General features: G+C 35.5%; 1 protein-coding gene across 1 annotated transcript in view; it reads left to right on the top strand.

Moving 5' to 3' along the window:
* RYR2 (ryanodine receptor 2) overlaps window positions 1-16,785 on the top strand; it is a 416,925-nt gene that overhangs the window by 85,433 nt on the left and 314,707 nt on the right. Inside the window, 1 exon segment of the mRNA XM_056487752.1 lies at window positions 7,803-7,922. Within this exon segment, the coding sequence (XP_056343727.1) occupies window positions 7,803-7,922 (120 nt within the window).

The following is a 16,785-nucleotide window of genomic DNA, read 5'->3' as shown; positions in this document are numbered from 1 at the left end:
CACAGTCTTTGTGTTCATGTCAGAAGCTCTAGAGTCATTGTCCTAAAGTGGTATTTAAAATTTGGTAGCTTGTTGAAGGCACTGGCTGATCAATCAAGAATAGAATTAACAGTTAAGTAACCCTACTCTGAGTGTTCTGTTGCTGTCTTCTATGCAGTTGTTGAAAAGCTGTTAAAATCTGCAGATCATAGTTCTTGCATGTTATGTCTGTGGTGTTTCGTAAATCTTGTGCATCTAGGCTTCTGTTTGTTGTCTGCAGGGCCTTGGAGAAGGAAAAATACCATCCTAACTTGTTACTTGACTTCTCTGTTGCAGCTTTTTACCTTCTAAAACATAAAAAGGAGAAGGCTCTGGGGCAAATAGGAGTAGTAGTAGTAGAGGACTTCTGTCAAGATTTAAAGCATGTTGTGTATGTTACTCAGATGCCTATCATAAAAAAGTCACATCTGATTTTTAATTTTTCTTTTTTTTTTTTTTGGCTGGTCAGAGGTCTAGGGTCATCTTAGGGGATTGATTTGTGAACCCTATTAACCTGTTAGCATATGGCTGCCTGTAATTATATGAGCCTTCTGCTTGATGACTCACAGGCTCTTCAAACCTTTATTCTACTCTGTAATCTAGTGTTTATCTCAACAGGGCAAAATGAAGTTGAAGTGAAGTTTATAAGTCAAGAAGTATTCCACAGTTTCCCTAGGCAGAAAGCAGTTTGTACTGGCTAAAGTTCTATTTGTAAATCTACAAAATGCATTAAACTATGTGTGGCACCTATTCCCATTGCAGGGTTCAGTTGCAGAGCAGTAAATGGGAAGCAGTGAAGCAGAGCTCTGCCTGTGTGGCATTTGAGGGACCTATTAAAAATTGAGATATTAAATTAAAGTCTGTCACGAGATCCTGATTTATAGCATAGGGAAGTTGAGGAAATGTTCCACTAACTGCAGTATTTGTCATATAAAACAGCAGTCAGAATTTGAATGTACAAGCATAACTTACAAAATTTAATAGTTGAATTTTGTAAATGTGACACTGTCCTCTACACTGTTTCAGAATTGCCATATTGTCAGGGTACAGTAGAAATACAGAGTCAGCATATCTTTAAGGGAGTGAATTATGTATAGTCAGATTGTGAAGAGCACAGCAAATTATTTAAATTAGTAATAACTCATGTATTATTTGTTGCATTCTCTCCACAGGAGTAAAATATAAAGTATAAAATCTAAAATCGAGGAAAATACTTGAAAAGATTTCCTGGTTTTGTCACGAAATGGAAGGAAAATACAAATGTTATAGTAATGATGTGATGAGTTTAAGCACCTCAGGCAGAAGCACATACAGTGTTTCTAAATAAATGTATTACTTGTGGTATGTTACTACTTTATTTATCTTCACCTTTTTCTGCAGAGGATTGTAGCAATAGTAGAAACTCCAGTACTGTGCTTTTCTTGCACGGTTAAAATAAAACACTTGGAGGTAGTAATGGGGTAGTTTGTAAAAGAAGAATGACCTACTGTAGGAAAATATATTTTTATTCTCAGTGAATGGAGGAAAAAAATAAGAAATTATTCAATTTCTCTTATCTTTTGATTCCCCACTAAACCATTACCAGATGTAAATGAATTTAGAAGTTATAGAAATAAAATAAAATCAAACATGATGAATATTTTTAAAAAACCCAACCAAACGAACCACCATCAGGTTTCCAGGAAAATGCCACAGCAAATATTCCACCCTCTGAATCCCAGGTACGTCCATGTTGAAGAGGTACAAACAGCTGTTGCATTGTAGATGTGCCCACCTGTGGGAATTGCCAGACACTTGTGATTCTTTAACAGAATTGACACTGAGAAGGTTGAGGATTAGTCAAAACTGACTTTACATGGGAGGTAACAATTTTCAGGGTTTAACAGGACACAGTAACACTATTACAAGGAAATACATGCATGCATATATGTGTGAAGAATGTGAAAAAAATATATCTACATGTGCATGCATATGTAGGCATATGTTTTTTTTTCCAGTTAAAACTTTAAATTGGTGTTTTAGGATAAATACACTGTAGTCAGAACATTCACATTGGAACATAACATGCCCAGATCTTGACATGAGAAATGCTGTGGTGCTTTTTTTAGTCACTGGGTCCTCTACTAAATCACTCAGTTATTTATTTATTTTCTGTGGGTATAAAGATTTCTGACAAGAATTACATAGCCCTTAATGAATAGATAATATTAAAAATCTGCTGTATCCTGCTTTTTAGCCACTGACTGTCTTTGCTTTCTGAAATTGGATGTTTTAAAAATAAGTAGAGCTTTTTGACATAACATATATACCTGAATTTTTCAGAATACTTCTTGAAAACTCAGAAATAACATTGTAGTGTGCTTATCAAAAGCTTGTACTGTTTGATTCAGTGCAGATATCTGACATGACACAGAGCAGAGTATCTTCATGCTGGGACATATGGTATCTTTAAAACTGGGAACTGGTGTACTGGCTGAAACATGAGGATTTATTAGGATTAATGGGTTACTCCAAGATGATTCTTGCCCATCATCTTAAAGCACTGTATATGGCTGGTTATGGAAGCTTTAGCTGCCCATTGCCTTCTGCAAGTTCATTTCATTGGATGGTAAGGGGTTGGAAGGGACCTTAGAGGTAGCTCCAACTCTCTCACCCTGGGCAGGGACACTTTCCACCAGACCAGGATGCTCAAGGCCATATCCAATCTGGCTTTAAACCTGCCAGGATTTGGGCCTGTTACAGTCTCATCACCCTGACAGTGAAACATTTGTTCCTTCTGTCTAACCTAAATTTCCCCTCTTTCAGTTTGCACCCTTTGCTCTTTGTCCAACACTGCAGTTCCTGACGAACAGTCCCTCTCTGGCTTCCCTGGCCAGAGATACTGGAAGGTTGCTGTGAGGTCTCCATATAACCTTATTTTTTTCAGGATGAACAGGCCCAACTTTCAGATCCTGTTTTTGTAGAGATGTTGTTTCAGTCCTCAAACGTGGGGAGTAGAATAGCTTTTTGTCTCAGGTTATCAGTCAGCTGAGCACTGTGAGCCCCAGTTCTGTCATCCTATTATAACAGGCATACTCTGTATTCTAGCTGGGTAGTATCCTCTTTGTTCCTTACATCCACATCTTTGGGATGGAGATTATTGCTCTTCTGAATTCCTTGGTGTTGTGGAGCACCTCGGATTGTGAACTGAAGGATGAAGGAGAATGGATAGAAGGATCATCCATTAAAGTATCTAAACTAAATGGATGGCTTTCCAAGTTGGATTCACTCTTAGATGCAGTAAGTGTAATACACCTGAGACTGTGCTCCATTGTTGTAGTGACTGATGTTTCCATGTACATTTGATAATGCACAGCAGCACCACCACTGTGTGCACAGAATTTCTGTGGTTTTTAGTTCCTACTTTCCCTTGCTCTCTAGATACCTCTTTTTGTGTATCCACACCCTGGAAAAATAAATGATGAAGTGGTGTCTCTGGACTTGCTAGTGAAAGCTGTTATGGTGAGAGGGAATTGGAATGGAAACAGTAAAATTTTCAAATTTCCATGGAGGAAACAGGCAGATGTTTACCTAAGTGATGATTAATCAGCAAAAGAAGAGTAGCAGAAATATCTGGCAGGAAAAGACTGCAGTGATTTTGGATTTGTGCTACTGCCCTTTTTTCCAAACTGTACTGAAGATTTTTCAAGACTCTACAAAATTTTTCATAATCTTTATCTGTTGTGGTTGTTTTGAATATGAACTTTAAATCAAATACTGTTGTTACTTACTGCAGAATATAGATATTGATTTTTATTCACACTTTAATGAGATCAAGTATATACTAAACTTATTTATTTCAAAAAAATGGAGACACTATTGTTTATTAAAACACATCATCTTGATCTAATACAAAGGCCTATAACTGTATTATAAAAGAAGATTTTTTTGTCTTTTTGCTATGCACTGTATTATCAGTGCAGACATGCACAGACTTCTACATGTCTTAAAATGCTCTTTGTCCAAGAGTTTATATTCCATGTGGATAAAAGGTTTGTACAAGTGATTGTGGTTTAGCATTAAACACCTGTGCTTGAAGTTGGTTTCTGGAACTCTCAAATCTTTGTCTGTGCTTAGTTTACTGTGATATCAAATAACTCAACATTTGCAGATGTCCTAACATTCTTGTCAGGAACTTTGCATTGCCTCTACCCCCCTGAATTTTCAGTCATGTATGAACAGAGCTGATGTATTTGCTTAATTTTGGAAGGCTACATTACAACTTTTTGAACTATAAATTACATTGGTCAGTTCTAATCTGACATTAAAAGGCATGATGATCTAATATGAGAAGATAATTTGAAGGAATAAACCAGTTTGAGGCATCTTATAATTCAAAGCGTAAGAATATCTGAAAGGTATTTTTCTTTAATAGACATTTAGTATGATGCATGTTGCAGTGTTCCTCATCCAAGAGCAAAGTGACCTTCAGTGAAGGTCTCTTTGGTGGTGTGACTTCAGATAAGGAAATAATGCATTTTTACCTCTCTTGGTAGTGGAACTGCTTATCATTTGCTGATTTGAAAAAGAGTTTAGAAAAACACTGCTGAGATGCTTACCCACTTACCAGTCTGCTTTGAAGAAATGTAATGGAATAATATATCTTAATATACTTCTGCAGCACAATCAAGTTGAATATCTATAGTAATCTTCTGAACACATAGTAAAAGTTGGAAGACTGTATCTAATGTGGAGCCTATATTAGATAATTCTATAATGATGAGCACAGAAACACAAAGTAACTTAGAACTCTGTGTGACACATCATTATCTATAATTACCTTTCACGTGATCTGACAATGGCATCACATCTTAACCTTCTGTGCCAGTTGTTTCACCAACACCTGGGCTAGAACAATAAGTTCCACAACACTGTGACTCTGTGGCCTGAATTAAGAGAACATTTATTGTGACCATCTCCATAGAAAACAAAGAAAATATAGTAGAGTTGAAATTTGATTTGTTTTGGTGAACATGTCCTGCCAACCCAGAAACAAACTTTGAAAAGCATATGAGGGTGACTGATTTTCATGAACTTTCAATATTTCTTAATCAAATTTCTTAATAAAACCTCTTGTTTTGTTTGCCAGGTATATAACAAAATATTCCATGTATGCTGTATGCTGCACAGATAAAGTAGGGGAAAATGCCTGCAAAGTGAATTAAGTTTGTGTGTCAGGAGTTGCTATATTCCTGTTCTTAATCCTCCAAAAATCAGCATCTGTATTATACATGTGTGCTTGGTAATTGAGCTTAATTGGTTTGCAGGGAAGTATATGAAGGGTATGATCATTAACTAAAATTAAGTATGTCAGGAACTTGCCCCAAACCAACTTATATTTTGCTGCTGTCAGCATAGAGTAATTTTTGTGGATGGACTATATAGAACACTTTTCAGATGTTCTCTAAAAACCTAGCATACAATGGTAGAAAATGGGGCAGTACAAAACCAAATTGGTGGTTCATTTCAGTAGAAAGTAGGTTTATTATGTTGTTTGCTTCTGGCTGTGGAGGTACAATGTTAGAATCTTTTGCAACCATTTTTGGAGACAGCTCTAGGACAATGGGGACAGGGTTACTGAAATTTCCATTCTGCTGGGGTGGTTACTTCAGGAAGAAGGGCTAGGAAGAGAAAAAAGAAGAAGAATGTATTTATATAGCTTCAATCTAACAGCACTGTTTTTAACCTGAAAAGAAACTATTTGAATCAAGTGTAATTAAGATTAGGAAATAGTAATGTAGTGCTTTAAAAAATAAACATAACCAACCACTTGCTCTCCCCGCCCCCACCCCAAATGCTCCGAGTTTTAATAGATGATGTTACTTTTACAAAGAGTATACAGCAAAGCTGTTAGGTCTGTATGTGTGGTCTCTTCTACCCCTGATATTGGCCTTCAGGGGTTTTTCTTTGTTAGCTACGATTTTACATTGTGAACTTCAACAGTACCACATGCGTGTGTCACGTTTTTTGGATTTAATGCCTGACTGGAAGCAGTTATTACTTTTCACCTCTACAATTGACTGTGGATTGTAGCATGGGCACTGTTGCTGGTACACAAGGAAAATTGCTTTGCCTACACTTACCTTTTCCATATGGGCACAATTAGAAAGGGGGAACAGGAATTAATTTTTTCCTATGTCTAATTAAACCCTATGTAACTCCTGTTCTTTTCAGATTGAGATACACTTTAATTTAGTCTAGTTGAATTATTTGAGTGAAGTAAATGGAACCAAATTAAAAACTACCATAATTCAGGATGAGTATTTATGGGTGGCTTGGAATTATTCAGTTCAATTTGAATTCAGGAGTTTATTTAATTTGATGAACTTTTCTAAATGTCCCTCTGCCTATAAGAACAACTCCTTTTTGGTAAAAATTGCATGCATTTCTGTAGTCTCAACCTGTTCTGCTTCCAGTTGCATGCTTCATCCTGTAGTTTTACTGTTTTAGTTATTGAATTTTATTTAGAGTGTTTAATATGGCCTCTTCATTTATTTGAAATTTATTATTGGAAGCTCATAAATGAATTGGAAGAATGCATAGGGGGATGCTATTTTTTCTATTCTAAAACAGAAAATCTTTGCTAAAAAGTAGACTCATTGCAACAAAACTTTCTTTCTTTAACTTGAACCATATTTCTACAGAGATTCTCCAGCTGCTGATTGTGTTACTTAGAAGAACTGTGATTTAAATAAGGGTCTGTTTTTTAGGGCTTGTTGATAAGATCTTTAACTATTATGACATGGAACTAGTTCTGTAAAATTTTAGTTAATACATATTACAGACTAAGGAACACACTGCTTTGCTTTGCTTTGTACAAGATATCATTGGTTCCTCCTAGACCCTCCTTTCTCTGAAATACTGAGCAGAGCTATGGGACAGCTGTCTCAATAACTTATTTTCCCTTTTAAGTCTGAGTATTTCCTGCCTCTCTTTATATGCTTGCACATTAGGATAAGCACAGAGCACTTAATTGGCAAGTTCATAAAAGTCCATTAAACTTGGTAGAAGATAGTGGTACTACTTTATCAGCTTTAGCACTCTGCTTATTCATCATTGTTTTATTATCTTACATCACAAAGTCTCTCTTGCTTGCAAAAGTCTCAGCAACTCACCCCACCTCCTTCTGTTAAGAAAGTGTGGGTAGTTCACAGTTTTTACAAGGACCAGGGGTGAGTAGGTACTAGCTTTTTGGAAGAAAAATCCTTTATTTACACAAGGTTATACTTTTCAACTTACTGTAAAAACACTAAGTTATGAACTATATATACAAAATTACTCTGAAGTTAGGAGAAATATTTTTTCTTTTATTTATGTATTTCTTTACAACCTTCTAATCAAGTTGCACTAACTAGAATATGTGCAGTATATACACAAACAAGTTAATTCAACTTCATATGGTACCTGTTAATTTTAAGCTTTTCTACTTCTTTGCATTGTATGACTGACCTATGAAAGAAATACCAATTCTTGTGTACTTCGTATGTAGTTAAAATAAAACTCCTTCTCTGACTTTTATTACTAGGACAAGGAAACAGAAAAAGCATATATGCAGTTAATATAATTATTTTAATTGATTTGCCCGGTATTTACAATTCAAAATAAAAATTATGCTGAGGTTTGATTCTGCTTGTGTTCAGGGACAACAACTTGTGCATTTAACACCGATTTTCTAAAAGCTTCCATAGGTCTTTTTGGGTCAGAAAACATAACCCTAGTTCTCTTTTTGCTTCTTTTTTCTGTAGGATGATGAAGTGGTTCTGCAGTGCACTGCAACTGTTCACAAGGAGCAACAGAAATTGTGTCTTGCTGCAGAAGGATTTGGCAACAGGCTTTGCTTTTTGGAATCCACATCTAATTCTAAGGTACCACTGAGTGTTTTAATTGTCATTTCATGTCATGAAACAAGGGTAGTTGTAGCATTGCTTGCTTTGATGTAATATACACAAATCTGTCAAGGAGAAGGGACAAATAAAATCTATCAATAATATAAAGACTATTTAATGCCCATTCGAAGTTTAATTGTTCTTGTGTCCTTTGGCTGAACTCTAGTGTGGTGTTTTCTGTTTTGAGTTTACTTTAAAACTAGTTAGCTGCAGAAGTCCACCCCAAATAATTTTGCTTGTCTGAACTCAGTTGTAGTAAGCCACAGAGTAACTTTTGTGTACTGCAACTCGAAAGACAAGTTGATTGCTCTGATTCTGAGTCCACAGAAAAGACAGCAATTATTATATTTGTGGCAAGTTTTTATTCTGTGGCATTTATATTGAAATAATGATTACTTTTAGACCATAGTGAAAGTATCAAAATTACCTCATTTAGCACATTTTATCTAAGCCTTCTCTAACTCTGGTATATATGCAGTAGATAGAGTAGTTTGAAAAAATAGCTGTTGTTTATTGCAAAGAAGGGATTTTGTTTCACAATCACATATGGTGAAATAAATGTTATGAAGACAAAGGGGGCCTCCTCAGGGCAGAACTGGTTTTGGGAAGGAAGTAATGGATATACTTGGACATTTTATTCATAGAAAGGAAAAAACATTGTTTAACATATTTATTTTTTCTTTAATTAAAATATAAATATTCAATAAGAAAATGTAATAAAGGTAAGGCATCTTGAAAGACATCTAGGAAGATTTAGAACAAAAAATGATGGTTATCTTGCCAGCTTTCATAACATCACTTTGATTTTCTCTGATACTTCACAGAATAATGCTTCATTTTCTGTCTCATCATTTTGAATGCATTATTCATAATAATAAATTTTTCACTAGGATATTAATGATTCATTATAATAGCAGTGATCTTGATGAAGTAATTCATGCTGCTCTGTTTTAAATGAATCTTTTTAACAATAAAAATGTGCTAGGATAGAAGTGGTTGTAGTGCTAGTTGCCTGTGAGGCCTGAAAGATCTATTTAATGAATTAGTTGTCATTCAGTAAGTTTGGGTATTAAATCTGCAGTCTCTCTCTCCCCGTGGAAAACTCCTGAATATTCCTGTATTTAAGGAATAAAGTGCAGATTCATTTCAGTTTTGTATGCTTGTTTGCTGATGCTGCTTTTTCTCCTTCTTTTATGAAACAATCTGTATTCTGTATTGTGCTCATTCTTCATGAGCTTGGGGGTAAAAAAAGCAAACAAAAGATAACCCATGCAGCTCATCTGTGATTTAATGTTTAAGGGCAGACTGTTGCTAGGATGAACTCATCTAAAGTAATTTGTAGATATAAATACTGAGGGAGCCATAAAATTAACAAATCCTTAAAGCAAAGTTGACTATAAATGAAAGTAAATAAAAATGTTTTTATTCCTCATATCTGTATCCATAGCATGTTACTATTGAATTATATAAGAAGGAATGTAGGAAATATTCAAATAGGTATGTGATAATTTGAAAGTAGTTACAACAGAGCTCTTGAGCCTGTTAAAAAAATTCTATGCATGTCTCAGAGACTGTTTTCCAGTAAGAGTGGGATTGTGATGCACTTTAATGCAAACAGTAGTGTGGCATCTGATTTACAGGAAGGGCTCAAGGATGGGATGCAAACCCAAGCACCAGTAATAGGCCAAACATGACTAATAGACTTCAGCTGTCATCCTGGACTTGCATTTTTGAGAATGCTTGTTACTATTCCATGCTTTTCTCCAGTGTCTTTCTGGATGTGGGTCCTCATGGTGTAGCTGAGGTTTTATTAGCACAACTTCTTTGTGTGTGCTTTTCTGCCCCAGGATCACAAAATAATTCACACTTCTTAACTAATGGTCAAACTGAAGATATGTTTTGAGAGAATAATTTGGTAACTGCTGACTATTAATACTTATCTCTGTACAGCAATAACACTGGGAGATAAGGGAAAAGGTGCTTGCACACAGACGAAGTAAAACAAGGAGTTCGTTCACCCGTTCCCGTGAGCAGGCAGGTGTTCATCCCGAGGAAAGCAAGGCTTCATCCTGCACCATGGTGGCTTGTGAAGGCACATGCTGTCATTCTGAACACCCCCTGCTTCCTTTTTCATCCCCCTGCTCTGTAGGCTGAGCAGAAGGTGATATCCCTTGGCTTTGTTGGAGTCAGCTGTCCCTGCTGTGTCCCCTCCCAGCTCCTTGTCACCTCCGGTGTGCTGGCTGGTGGAGGGGGTTGAGGAGCAGGAAAGGTCTTAGTGCAAGGCTGCAAAGTGCTCAGATTGATCCTTTATCTTGAAGAACAAGATAACAGATAAGCAAAACATCAGGTCTAAGTTATGCCTAATTTTATTAATAAGACACAGTCCCGAATATAAAACATATAGGTTTGCCCAAGATAAACTCATGACTGCTTCATCTGTAGAGGTGTAGTAGCTAAAGAAAAATATTTCTATTTCAATTTCTACCAATTTCAAAGCAAATCTGTCTCAAAACAGATCTTGTTCTAGGAATAGGTTGGAAGTGTCAAGTGTATAACAATATTAGGTTTATAAACCATCAAAAATTTTTGACATTGCAAAAGTTGTGGCAGCGAGAATGACAAAACCTGAAGATATGCAGAAGACAAGATTTAAAATGCTTACTTTCCTTATCTCATGCAATTACTTTTTCAGCAACTTTTGTCAAATGCATAGCATGAATTTTTATTTTGTAAGTAAGAAGAAGAAAATAAGGGATGGCTGTCAGAACAAAAGGGCAGAAGTCTCATTTTTGTGGTTTAACCCCAGCCAGCAGCCAAGCCCCACACAGCTACTCGTGCACTCCCCCAGTGGGATCAGGGAGAGAATCAGAAGGGTAAAGGTGAGAAAGCAGAAAAGGCCTTGGCTCTGTGCAGGCCCTGCTCAGCAGTAACAAAAACATCTCTGTTATCAACTCCATGTTCAGTACAAATCCAAAACACAGCCCCGTACCAGCCTCTGGAAGAAAATTAATCCAGCCAAAACCAGCAGACCTGTAAACCTCCTGTTTGGCAATTGTCTATAGGTAATTTTGTTTCATCACTGTTTGCTGTACTTTTAAATTCATTCCTTGTGTGGAAGTCCATCTCTTTTATTAAAGCAAAAATTAATTAACGTATCTCAAGATTAGTGAAATCAGTTTACTTGTTGCTTTCTATATGTAAACAGATTGGTAATATGAGGAAGTCCATTCATTAAAAGATTATATTGTCTGCTAGTGAAGTAGTATTTCTGTAGACTTAAACAATGCATGGATTGCTGAAAAGCAAACAAGGTGGAGCTGTTTTAACGGCTTTGAAAACTATTCCTGTCAATAGTGCAGAATGAAAAAACCTCAGCTCTGGGTCAGTCACAAAGGTGGTGTTGATCCCTTGTGAACCACTGCACAGCAGAACACTGAAAGCTGAGTTATGCTTTTCTAAATGGCATAAGGGTTTAGGTTTTTTTCAAGTTTTTATGGCAGGTGGTAAACTCATTAATTCCATTGTGCCCTGAGGTATGGACCTACTTCACATCATTAAAAATACTGATAAAAGCTATGTGTGGGGTTTTTTTCCTTCTGTAATTTGGACTTGAGACAGGGGAGGGTGACACAATAAAGGTTTTTTTGAAGGTCTAAAAAGGCTTCCCAAGTTGGTTTTTGGGCTTGTTTTTTAAAAATTCAACTTCTTGAAGAAGACAGTGCAAGTGTGTGACCTGTGATTTGATATTTTTACATATAACAAGTTACAGTGTTGAGAGCAGAGCCCAGGAACCAATAATTCTGTTTGTAAAGTTAAGGAGGTATTTCACATGGAATTAAGACTTTGACAACTGATTTTCCATTTTGCTTTTGAAGGGTCTCTTCTGTGTCAGAGCAGAAAGATTCTGCAGATTTGGTGCTAGACTAGTGTAGGCCAGTTGGTTGGGAATTCTGACTCCATTATCCAGAGTATGTCAGGGATGCTCTGTTATTTTTTGGCCCCTAGATGTTACTGTTGTGTAAGGGAATAGAAAATAAAGCCTAATTTCTCGGCCTTTTGGCTAAGATCAAGTGTGGTAAGACTGACAGTGTTTATTGTGCTAATAAATACAAATAATTTGATTTTATCTTTGCCCTTTTTTTGGTCAGATGAATTGGCAGGGGCTGGGCAGGTGGCTGTGCTTAAAGGGAAGAGGAGAATGGGGGGAGAGGACTGGAGAGGGTTATACCTGGCACAGGCAAGGCTACATGACAGTAGGATTCTTTAGTATTTATGCAAGCTGTTTCCATGCCAGCAGTCAAACTCTCTGGATATATCTGGAGAAGGGTGTCATCCTGAATGGTGGGACATTGGTCTAAACTCCTGTGCTCTGATTGCCTCTGGGAGAAAAACTCTTTTCTGTTTGTTTTCCAGAGTTTAAGATGTGAAAGCAAGAATTGCCTTCTTTTTTTGTGTTTTATAGCAAACATATTCTCAGTGGCCAAGACAAATAATCTGTCTCCAGAGAGACTGAGTCTGAAACTCTTTCTGACAGCTGAGAAACAGTATCTGCAGTTTTTCGTTGTATAAATCCAGATAAAAAAGCATGTGGTGTCCATTAACATCTGGGGGCAAGTAGATGCTTTTTGAGCAGTTACTGACATAATGAAATAGTGAGTTTTTAAACTATTGATTCACTCGGAGAAATTAGATCAGTGTTGTTTGCTTGTGTTTACATTGGGTCATTCTGTGAATATGCCATTTAGTGAGGTGGTTGGTTGGATTTTTTTTTCTATGTAATTGCTGTCGTTCATTTCTGTACATGTGTTTCCACATCATCTTTTTAAAATAAGTAAAAAATTTTGTCAGTGCATTGTAGCTGCACCTCCAGGCCCATTTTAATTGCTTTTGTGTCATGTTTCCAAAATGAATATTCCCATTTGATGGTAAAGATGGCACTTAATCTTATGTAATCTTATGTTCAGAGGACTCAATTTTTAGCAGACTTAGACTAAAACTATAAATTTTAATAATTTAAATGAAGAGAATTTATGAATACTTATACATTACTTGGCCTACTTGACATACATAAATTAGGCACAGGTAGATGAAGTCTTCATAGTGTAGATCAGACAGGATTTTATTCAGTGAGTCATTCTTTTCCAGTAAAATACTCTGTAGGAGTAATGTAAATAAGAACAGTGTGTTTCATAATATTGTATGTAGTTTTATGCAACATAGGGTTTACAAATTTTTAAATATTATCTTTATTATCTATGTATATCCAAATCAGTTTTTGCTTCTTGTAAATACTGTGTAAATTTTGAGCCTAAATGCAGATTGGTAGTTATATCCATCAGACCTGATTGTGATCCTTGCACTTGGTCCCCGAAACCAATATAAATATTTCTTGCGATGGAAAATGAATAATCTTAAATGAATGTGAAACATTTGGACTATGAAAAGCACTGTCAGATCTCCATGGCTGTAAAGCAGCAAAAGAAGTATGGCTTTATATCAGCTGAAAGCTGTGGGCATTGCTACTAGTCACAACAATACAATTTAACATATTTTTACTGTCACTTGTAACTCAGGTAGTTTTTAAAAAGGAAACAAAATGTGTGGTATCAAGCATGTCACCACCACCAGATTAAATAGTGTAAAAATAATAGATTCAATCTGTGAAACCTTACTATTTTCATTTTTCATTATATCTCCTGTTGAAGCAGATATTTGTAGTTTTAAATTCACATAGGAATGGATTATGTCTGATCTTAAATATTTTTTTATCAAATTAAATTTTGTCAGAGATACACACTGAACCTTAGCTTAATAAGGCATTATTTACCATGCAGTATTAATTTAAATCTCTTTTTATCTTCAAACTGTACATTCATGAATGGGAAAGAGTTTCTTTTTAAATCACGCTCACTTAGTTAATATTTTTAAAAGTAAGACATTTTTATAGGCCAGTTCTCTGGTTTTGGGGACAACCTTGAATTCTTACTACTAAGAATTAAATTAGTAAATTAGTAAAAATTACTTAAATTAGTAAAAATGCTAAGTTATTTAGAACCCATGGAGTTTTATTATAAGACTAATGGTATTGCATACATGGAATTTTCTTGTCAAAATTTATATTAGAAATATGTAAATATGTAATTAATAAAAAATCAAAAAACTTTCAAGGGAAAGTTCTGAATTCCTAAATATGCTGGTAGAGTTCATGACATGAAACCTGAACAAAAAGTGACAAAAGCTGAAAGAAAGAATCAAAGTAATTTTGCAGGTCAATTTATTTGATGGTAATACTCCAAGTGATGGCACTGAAAGAAAGAATAGTACATATGATATCTATGCATGCATCATGTCTCCTATCAACTAAACAATGCAAGAAAAATTTCAAAATATCTTTTTTTTTTAATATTAATGAGTTGTTTCACACTATTAGTGACATAGGCCATCCATTAAAGAAACTTAACCCAAAGTTATGTAATTTGTGAAATTTAATGAACAAAACATGAGTTTTAATTTCTCCAGTCAAATATGTGGTTTGCAACATTCTTCATTAGCTAAATGTATGTTAAACACAAACAAACCCTAAATGTTACAAACTCACATATGATGTGGCTGTTTTGGGTGTTTTTTCTTGCTTGCTGGTGTAGGGTTTTTTGTGTTTGTTTGCATTTGTGTGGGTTTTTTGTAGAACAGATGTAGGAACTCCACTTCTGGTCTGAAATAAGTGAAGAAAACCTGAAAAGTCCCATTAAATCAGTTTTATTTTATGACTATATACCCCAGTAACTGTTTAGGCATCTCATTACTTAAAGATTAAGATGGAAAAAGAAGCAGATATTATGCTGAAAAATCTTGTCTGAGATATGGCTGTAACACAAACACTTTGGTTGAATAAAGTCAGATATGTGGTGTGCAGTCCTGCAGTTGGTTTGGTAAGTTTCTAGAGGCTTCTAAACACCTGCCAGTTTGCTGTGATTTATTTTCTGAGTTCTAACATTTTTAGTACAGCTCCTAGTAAAAAGGAAGGTTGCTATCATTGCATGTTGGGTTTACCTATTTACATTTTGTGTGGAAAGTAGTGTCCTTATCTAAGTGCACAGTTGATGGATTTTGGTGGTTGGGTTTGTCTTTTTCCCCATTTAGTATATGAGTCTTGTGACTCCTTAATAATCTTGTGACTATGTGTTCAAGACTGCAGACAGATTACTTGTCTTCACCAAATGCACTAACGGTAATACAATACAGCAGGAAAGTCCTTGAAAGATAAATAAGTGATACATAGTGGAAATCCATATTATTTTGAGGTAGGAGTTCTTATTTGGGTAATTCATGACTGATGCAAGTTGGAGCTGCTGGCTTCTCAGTGCAAGCACAAGCCCAAGCCCAGGCTTGCTGCCTTACCCTGGGAAGCTGAACATTGCAAGGTTACACAGTTGTCATGTTCTGCCAAGTCCCCTGGAGCTCAGCATTTTAAATATTTTCTCTGAAGGGTTTAGAGTGAAATGTACTTCATTAGTACATGCAGAGTAGTTACAAAGCAGTCATTTGAATTTTAATTAGACTGATATGTAGCTGCACATCTGAAAACCTGAAAAAACATTCATAAATCTCTATTTCAGGCCAAGAACACATAAAAGTATGAATGCTTATTTTAAGCCTTTTAGATCAATGTTTCTCTAAAACAGCAGTTTCAAATTAGCTTTGTACACCTTCTTAGCTCTTCAAGTCATGGTATTATTACTTTGTACTCAGTATTTTTAAGAACTTAGGCAAAATCTGGTTCAGCAGACTCCTATATAATCCTAGCCCAATGGACTCTCAGAAATTAGGACAAAGAAATGTGGCCTATTAATGAGTGAATCTCTGTTTCTTTGAGGTATCTAATATTGATCATATCTGAAAAAAAAAAAATAGAAAAAAGAGTATCAAATATGTTTTTGTTTATTTCCTAAGAATTTTTGAAACTTAGACCTTTTGGGTTGTGGTTTTCAAGATATTAGATTTTACCTCCTGGTTACTTCCCCATGAAAAAGGAGGAAGATTATTTGTGCTTTTGTTGCCACTGAGGGAATGCTGTAACTTGCTATCATAACAAGAAAATTTTCAACATTAAATTTAGAGTGTTAGATTATAAATATTCTGAATTAGGTGAGAAACATTGGGCAGGTGGAAGTAATTTGGAGTTTGAAGATGTGTGCTTTGTGATCTTGTGTTTGAAACCCAAAAGCAAGCTGTTTTAGTAACTTTCCTAGTCTTGTCTGTTGGGTCACCATATACAAATGCAAGAATAACTTTTTCTGTTTTTGCAGACAAAAGAACAGTTGCTTTATTTTGCATTAGAAAAACCAAAGGCCAGATGATACAAGAAGTTATTATGCTCTTAAACATTATGCATAAATGCACAAGATCACAGTTAAGGCTGCTTTTGCTGAGTGTTTAATTATTTTTGAATAATTGCTGAATGTTTGCTGTTTGTTTGAAAATCTGTAGACAATAGAGATGGATGTGCATTTGTGAAAAATGCTAATCGATTTTTTTGAGCTGTAACTTCTTCCAAGTTCTCTTTTTCTTGCCTACTGGATATAAAGAATGTATTTAGGAGTGGGAAGTTTATTCCATCTTCTTGATGTTTGTACTGTTTTGACATATTTATGAAGACATCATCCACAAAAGTGTCACCTTTTCATGAGCACTGACTTTTTACATGCAATTAAAAAAAACCCAGGAAACCAGTGTCAGAGGGCTGATTTCAAATGTCTGATACAATCTTCACCTAACAATACTGCACACTCTACTTCTATCCCACATCTAAATGTATTTTAATGATAACAGGGAGCTATGAATT

Source organism: Oenanthe melanoleuca, chromosome 3 (genome assembly GCF_029582105.1).
Source record: "Oenanthe melanoleuca isolate GR-GAL-2019-014 chromosome 3, OMel1.0, whole genome shotgun sequence".
NCBI lineage: Eukaryota > Metazoa > Chordata > Aves > Passeriformes > Muscicapidae > Oenanthe > Oenanthe melanoleuca.
This window is presented reverse-complemented; position numbering and strand designations above follow the sequence as displayed.